Here is an 8,301-nt window from a genome sequence, read left to right as displayed (position 1 = left end):
TAAAAAGCTAAAAAACGCTTTTCAAAAATTTAATTTACAACGTTTAAAAAAAAAATTGCACATTTTACAGCGCTTTTTTGAAAAAGCGCTGTAAAATATGCCTGTAAAATGTGCATTATAGGTGCACATTTTACAGCGCTTTTTCACAAAAGCATTGTAAAATGTGCACCTATAATGCATATATTGGGTAATTATGGGTGTGCATTTTACAACGCTTGTTTGAAAAAGCGCTGTAAAATGTGCATAACAAGCGCGCACTATATCTACATGTTTTATAGCGCTTTTTTAAAAGCGTTGTTGTATCTTTTACAGCGCTCGATTCCACAGCGCTTGTTTTTTTTGAAAAAACGCTGTAAATTGATTAAAAAAAGCGCTGTAAAAACCTATTTTTTGTGTAGTGTAAACTTCATTTTATTTTAGTTATATATTTTTACCAATTAAATTTTTGTTTGTTTGTACCATTGTTGCAGTGCAATTAATAATAATTGTTTGTGTTTGAAGAATTTTTAAGTTATATACTTTTTAATATTGTCAAATGTTATTACTTTTAGTGTTACATTTTGTATAAATTTATTAATTTCTATGCAACTCAGTGTAACTTACGTGATACTTTATATTTATTAGACAATGAATTATATAAAGTTATTGATTTTTATGTAAGTTAGCGTAACTTACGTAATACTTTATTTATATTTATTAGACAATGAGTTACGATAATTATATTTGTACTAAGAAAGTAACATAACAACTTTAATTTTTAATCAATTTTTCATATTATGTATAAAATTAATGTTATATATGTATTTATTTGTTGAAATGCAATATTAATATATTTATTTTGAGTAATTTTATGAAACATAAATTGTTGATAAGATTTCAATGTTTAATATTGAAGAATATAATATAACAAAAATTAGATCTTATAACACCTAATTTTTCCTAATCAAGAAACCTTCATTTTGATATCATCACATAAAAATCCATGATATTGCATGTTTGAAAATTGGTCTTATTGTTTTGGATGTTTTCCTAATAAACAATTCATTAAATGATTTTCCTTTATAAAAAAGTCAAATGGTTTTATCATTTAAATTCAAATTTTAAATTTAATCAACTGTCCCAATATATTTGATTCCATTTTTCAATTCTTATAGTGAGAAACATATTAATTGTAATTAGTTAATTAGTGTAAAAAAAGATAATTTAAAAAAATTATTATTACTTTTCTTATTTAGTCGTTTTTCTTATTCTTTATTCTACATGTGAAATGAGTATAAAAGAATCAACATAATAATGTTGTTATTGTGAAAATTAATAATTCTTAACTTTGTACTAGAGCAAGATGGCCAATATGTTATTGGTCTTGCTTCACATTTTTCTGACCTTTGTCTTAACACAGTCAGCACCTCAAGATTCTCTTGTAACCAATCTTCCAGGCTTTAATGGCTCTCTAAATTCCAACCACTATGCTGGGTATATATGTTATATTCCCACAAACACTTTTATTTCAATTTCAATTAGCTACAGTTTTCAAATACACCTGGAATTAATGTCTCTTATATCTGGATCGATTTCAACTCCACTCAATTAAAACTATATATATCAATTTTTTAAATACTTTTTTTTTATTTATATTTTAATTTAGAGAATTATTTGTTATTTGAAAATATTAATGACATCTCTCAATAGTGGTATGATAATTTTGCTTTTCTCTAAATGTGTTTGCGAGTTGATTTTTTTAGAGAGGAAGGCTTTAAAAAATTAAATTTATATTTTGGTATATATTTAATATTTTAAAATATTAAAAGAACAACATTATATTATATGCTCATTTATCATATTTTTTAAAAATATAGACTTAACCCACCAAAATATTTCACTTCAAAATTCAAACTGAGAGACTCTAACGAGATTCTAGCACTAGCTAAGAACTATATTTTCATAAAGTGTTTAAATTCTAAACACATTCTTATTTTTTTGTTCTTAATTACTTTTACTTTTTTTAATATCTTATATTTTATAATAAGAAATTGCCCATTAAAAATGGAAGAAGTGCAAAAATATCTAATTCATATTGTTTTTGAAAATTGAAGGTATGTGACAGTGGATGAAAGTCATGGTAGAAACTTGTATTACTATTTTGTTGAATCAGAAAGTAATCCATCAAAGGACCCTGTTGTTCTATGGCTTAATGGTGGACCAGGATGCTCTAGTCTTGATGGCTTTGTATTTGAGCATGGTAAGTTTAAGTTTAACTATTTTCATTTTATCCATCAATTAAATATATTTAGTTATCTTGCTAATGACAAGAATGAAGAGTTTGTTTTTAATTTCAATAATATAGTAATGTCTAATGTATCCAATTGGTGATGTGTTTTAGGTCCTTTTAATTTTGAAAAACCTGCCACAAAGGGAGCATTGCCTAACTTGCAACTCAATCCATACAGCTGGTCAAAGGTTAGTGATTTATTTTTTCCTGTCTTTAGAGAAAGAAAATATTGCTTTATTTGACTTACATGTAATTTGGGTCGATCTAAGAGTAAAGGGCCAGATTAAAATTAAATTTGATAAACAAACAAAAACTTCATATTTTAATATAATCAAATCTAAAATTAAAATTGTTTCAACAAATATTGAATTAATCAACTTAATTATACAAAATCGATTATATTATTTTAATAAATGATTTTTTATTTTAAAGTGTCTAAAGAATAGTGTTTAATAATTTTTTTTATAATAATTTTATTAAAATATTATTATAAATATTAAAAAAACCTTATATTTAAATTCGTATTTGACCTCCTTATGTCTTGGGCCGATTCTGCGTATATTATAACTCATTTAATAATGATTGTGTGTTTGTTGTGGTTTCAATTTTATAGGTTTCCAACATTATATATTTGGACTCTCCTGCTGGGGTTGGATTTTCATATTCAAAGAATGTATCTGATTATAAAACTGGAGATATTCAAACTGCTTATGATTCACACAATTTTCTCCTCAAAGTAAGAAAAATGTTGACATAAAATATTTGCATCAACTAATTTTTATTTACATCTTACAATATAGCTTACATATCTACCTTATTTTTTTGAATAAATTAGTGGTTTGAATTATACCCTGAGTTTCAAGCAAACCCATTATTCCTTTCTGGAGAGTCTTATGCAGGAGTTTATGTGCCTACTCTTGCTAATCAAATAGTGATAGGTAAAAAATAATTTCAATCAAATTTTTTAATTAACGGTGTTAATATATAATAAAATTTAGGTTAAATTACATTTGTGGTTCTTTAACTTAATTTCAGGTAATGTTTTAGTCTTTTATCTTTTTTTTTCCCGACTTGGTCCTTTATTTTAATTTTAAGTGACAATTTGATATTTTATATTTTAAAATTTCAACAATGATATGCTTTTTTATACAAAAATTCAAAAAAAAATTCAATCAAAACTCATAAAATTAATTATATTCTTCAATATAATACAAATTTCATCAAATTCGTAACACAAATCTTCAAATAAACTCATATTTTCATACTTTATTTGATATTGTTAGGAATAAAGGACTAAATCGGAAAAAAAAAAATGACTAAAACGTTACCTGAAATTAAGTTAAGGGACCACGGATGTAATTTAGCTTAAAATTTAAGATGCATTTTATTGACTTTTTAATTTTTAGGAATTGAAAATGGAACCAAGCCAACATTGAATTTCAAGGTACTGTGTTTAATTGATCATTTTATGTTTTTTCAGTTAATATTGTGATTGTAATATGAAGTTATTTTAATGTGCAGGGTTATATGGTTGGAAATCCTGTTACAGATGATTTGATTGATGGAAATGCTCTTGTTCCATTTGCACATGGGATGAGTCTTATTTCTAATGAACTTTTTGAGGTGAACATAAAACTCTTAATCACAGGGAAATGAGTTCTATGCTATTATTGTGTAACACAGTAACAACTTCCAGTCGTTCGATATAGTGTATGTTTGGTAATGTTTATTAAGTTGATTTAAAATGCAACCTTTCGATTTTAATTTGATCAGTAAGATCGTTTACGGCTTCCAATTGTGTGATTCTACCGATGGAGAGAATTCGTTAATAGATCAATTAATAGCGATGTTGAGAATTGTATAAGGTACAATTTTGAAGGACCGACACTGACAAACTCTAAGAAAGGTGTGTTTGGTGTCCGATATCTGTTAATATCGAACACCGACACATTAGATTAATTTTATTTTTAAAATTATTATTAGTGTTGACATGTTAGTATCGTGTCAAAAGTTTGTGTTTGTGTTATTCTAGGAAGTATACATTAGTGACGTGCAAGATTGGAACTTCATACATTATTTTGTTTATTTCGTGACAATCAATATTGTTAACTTAAACATTGTTAAACAGAACACAACAAAAGTATGCAAAGGAAACTTCTATGAAGTAGACACCGACGAGTGCGAGCTTTTGTTGGAAAAAGTCGACAAGGTGATTCAACTATACTACCATTATAGCATGAAAACAATTTAAGGTTAAATTTATGTTACACTTAATCATGATTTTTTTTTTAAATGTTATAGGAAGTTGCAGATTTAAATGTGTATGACATTCTAGAACCATGTTATCATCCGGGAAAGACAAAGGAGAATAAAAATACAAATTCTAAGTTGCCATTAAGCTTTAGGGAATTGGGTAAGACTGATAAATCTTTACCTGTGAGGAAAAGAATGTTTGGTCGTGCTTGGCCCTACAAAGGTAATGTAAAAGATGGAATTGTGCCATCTTGGCCAGAACTCACGAGCACTAGTATATTGGTTCCTTGCACTGTAAGTTACTTTGGGACTTTATTTCTTTACAATTTAATTTAATTTCTTACTAGCTTGTTATATGCTAAAATCAAATTACGTGGATGTTTGAGTCTCTTAATCATTTTGATAGATTTCAATTTCTAACATATGCGAATGAAAAAAAATATGTGTGACATTATGTGTCATTTTTTAATTATAATAAAATATGAATGACTTTTAATAAATAATACTCTTATTTATTATCTCAATGATATAATTAATCATTATATTTATATAATTCATTGACTACTATATTAATAACGAAAGTTTTGTCAATAAATATCTTTTTATCATAACAATTAGTACACATTATTTTCTTGATATGTCTGCATAATAATACCCGACACTTAATATGATTGATATCGTTGCATTACCTGTACATTCAACATTTTTTTGTAAAAAAAATTAACCTTATATTATGTTTAGGACGATGGGGTTGCTAACTCATGGCTGAACAATCCTGATGTCAGGAAAGCTATTCACACTGTGGAGGTGAGGATTCTCTGCAATAAACTTCTTTTGTGGGTATTATAGATTTATATTGTTTCCATTCAACGGGTCGATGATTGTAGGATCGAGTTTTTGATATTTTAGTTTTGAAAGAAAAAAAAAATCAAAATTGAAATATTAATTCGATCTTGATTCAACAATCACTGTCATACTGATTGCTTGAATTCTTGAAATTGGTGACCGTAGGAAATCGTATCAGAGCATGTCATGTTCATTCATATCTTACTGTATAATTGTTTAACTCTCTTGTCATATATGCCTTTATTTTATCACAATTATCAAACACCTTTAATTTTTGATAAAACAGGAAAGTGTGGTTGGTGCGTGGTACTTATGTACAGATCAAATTAAATACACTCATGATACAGGGAGTATGCTCAATTTTCACAAGAATCTTACTTCCAAAGGATATCGAGTATTAGCATATAGGTAAATTTCAAATTTCACATAATCCTTTTACAATTTTTGCTTTTATCATCACAACATCTTTATCAAAATTTATGTCATTCCCTAAATTAAAGTTCATATATTTTTTGGCAGTGGTGATCATGACATGTGTGTCCCATATACTGGAACCGAAACATGGACAAAATTAGTTGGAGTTAAGATTGTTGATGAATGGAGGCCATGGTTCAGTAATGATCAAGTTGCTGGGTACTTATAATGCTATTTCCTCTTTTTCTTATTCAGGATATTATTTTCTAGTATTAATTTAAAAATATTTATAGTTTTTTTAATTTAAAAATGAAGAATAATTTATTACTTTCTTTTTCTATAAAATGCAACTCCCAAATATACTTTAAGAGATTCCACCTGTTATCAAAACACATTAAAAATGTGCTAAAACAGTGTATAGAAGGATTAAACTTTACTAGAGGTTGAGTTAGATTTCTTATTTGGTTGCAGGTATACTCAAGGATATTCCAACAATCTCACATATCTGACAATAAAGGTAAGTACATAAAAATGTTAATCTCAATATATTAACTTAGATTTGTTTGGTATTGATACTATTTAATATTAATTAACATTTATACAGGGATCAGGACACACTGTTCCAGAATATAAGCCACGAGAGTCATTGGATTTTTACAAACGTTTTCTTGATGGAGTGCCTATATAAGAAACAAAGAGATCAAATAGAGAAATAGAAGTGTTATATTGCTTCAGATATTTGGTTATGTATTCTTCATGAAGTACTTGAAATGTGTTTAAAGAAAGAAGTTTTCTGTATTCTTTTTTGTACCTCTCAAGCATAACACCTTATTAGTAAAATTTTGGGTTAATTGTATTTTTGTGTTCCCTTGTTCACTTGAATATAATTGCTCATTTTCTAAATTTGTTATTTTGATTCCTAAATTTTTAATGGTGAGACATTTTCTCCACTAGTAAATTTAGGGCCAAAAATTAAATGAAATACCTTTATTTCCTTTTTTCGATTTTTGTGTTTTTTTTAGCAATTAAAGGGATATTATTTTACTACTTAGTGGTGTGATAAAGATATGGATTTAGTAACTCTATCTTGTTGTGACTAGGTTTTGAAGTAATACTTTGATCAAGTTGAAGAAAGTCTTTGACCAACATTTATCTACAACAAAATACGAACAATATTAATCTGAAGAATTTACAAACTCAATCTGAATAAAATACTAACAAAATCAATCTAAAGGATTTTCAAACTCAATCTAAAGAAAATACGAACATAATAGATTTGAAGAATTTACAAACTCAATATGAACAAAATACGAACATAATTAGTTTAGAAGAACTGCTCAAATTGAATTCTGAAATAATGAATAAAAATTAAGTTCACATTTTTTTAACTTGAATATTTGATGATCATGGTTGATTGATAGTGTGAAATGGATTTAGATCGTATCATATCATATCAAAGTTGTAGATATCTATAAATAAATTTACTTATAATTTGAATACTTGAGGTAGAATGATACTTATTAAGTGTGAAAGAAGGAAAGAGGATTGCAAATGACTGCTTGAATTTTTTTCTTACGTATTAATCAAGTATGTACCTTGAAATGTGCATATTTTTCATTGTTTCTCTGTGGTGCCAATAAAATGAATCCAAATAGAACACAAAATATGTATGCCTAATATGTGTGGGCAATTTATAGTTAAAAAAATACCTTAGTTGTAGAGAGGTTTGATCATACTGATGGAGAGACAATTTTCATGCAATGAGTAGAGAGGTTTGCAAACGATCACTATAACATTTGATATGAGATAATATAAATATAGGAAACTTTTGTCACCTACTAATATGTAGGGTTTAGGATTTAGAATTTGTGGAGTAGTCTTACCGAAAGTAAAAAGAAGAAATTGATGAATTGTGAATGTTGATGAGAGTGGGAAGATAGGAAAATTATTTTCATCAATAACTATTGTTTGTCGATTTTCAATAGAGATGTGATGTGGTGTGTGAAATGCAAAAGAAAAATAGAGGTATGGTAAATGTGAAATGAATTGTAGAGACTTGTAAAGGATAGCATACAAGAAAATAAGTTTGTGAATTTAAAATTTAGATGTGACATGGTGTGTGAAATGTAAAAGCTAAATAAATATATGAAAAATGTGAAAAGAATTGTAGAGACTTGTTAATGATACCGCATAGAAATATAAGTGATGTGACACATAAATATGTGAGGTTTCAATCAATAAAATTTAGAGTTTATTTTAATATATATAAATAGATACCGTCTAAAAATGTATAATGTTTAAATCCAAGATTTTATATATGACAAATACAAATACTTGTAGATACAATGAATTTCTTTTTTGGCAAGCAAAAATTTAAATTAGAGTACAATAAATACTCCAACCCATTTATAATCACTAAGTGCATTTTTTATTTTGCAGTTAATTTGGCATAATCAAATTGAACTACTGTGTTTTGTAAAAACTATACTATGTAGTTTTTATAAAATTATATAGTAATG

The 8,301-nt window shown here is 26.7% G+C and overlaps 1 protein-coding gene across 1 annotated transcript; it reads left to right on the top strand.

Moving 5' to 3' along the window:
* Positions 1–1,342: 1,342 nt before the first annotated feature.
* On the top strand, positions 1,343–6,644 carry LOC101509065 (serine carboxypeptidase-like 20). The gene is made up of 14 exons (XM_073366704.1): positions 1,343–1,473; positions 2,094–2,239; positions 2,381–2,457; positions 2,883–3,005; positions 3,105–3,207; positions 3,676–3,713; positions 3,791–3,892; positions 4,398–4,478; positions 4,571–4,816; positions 5,264–5,329; positions 5,655–5,776; positions 5,888–6,001; positions 6,254–6,299; positions 6,387–6,644. Exons 1-14 carry the CDS (start codon positions 1,343–1,345, stop codon positions 6,468–6,470), a joined length of 1,479 nt encoding a protein of 492 aa, XP_073222805.1. The 3' UTR covers positions 6,471–6,644.
* Positions 6,645–8,301: the final 1,657 nt, after the last annotated feature.

This window comes from Cicer arietinum, chromosome 3 (assembly GCF_000331145.2).
Source record: "Cicer arietinum cultivar CDC Frontier isolate Library 1 chromosome 3, Cicar.CDCFrontier_v2.0, whole genome shotgun sequence".
Lineage (NCBI taxonomy): Eukaryota > Viridiplantae > Streptophyta > Magnoliopsida > Fabales > Fabaceae > Cicer > Cicer arietinum.
This window is presented reverse-complemented; position numbering and strand designations above follow the sequence as displayed.

What these genes read in the sequence shown, in the direction of transcription:
- LOC101509065 (XM_073366704.1), top strand. Translation starts at nt 1,343, where the DNA reads ATGGCCAATATGTTATTGGTCTTGCTTCACATTTTTCTGACCTTTGTC. An exon ending in AGCCAACATTGAATTTCAAG is followed by an intron (nt 3,714 to 3,790) that starts GTACTGTGTTTA and finishes TTTAATGTGCAG; the next exon opens with GGTTATATGGTTGGAAATCC. An exon ending in TTTCTAATGAACTTTTTGAG is followed by an intron (nt 3,893 to 4,397) that starts GTGAACATAAAA and finishes ATTGTTAAACAG; the next exon opens with AACACAACAAAAGTATGCAA.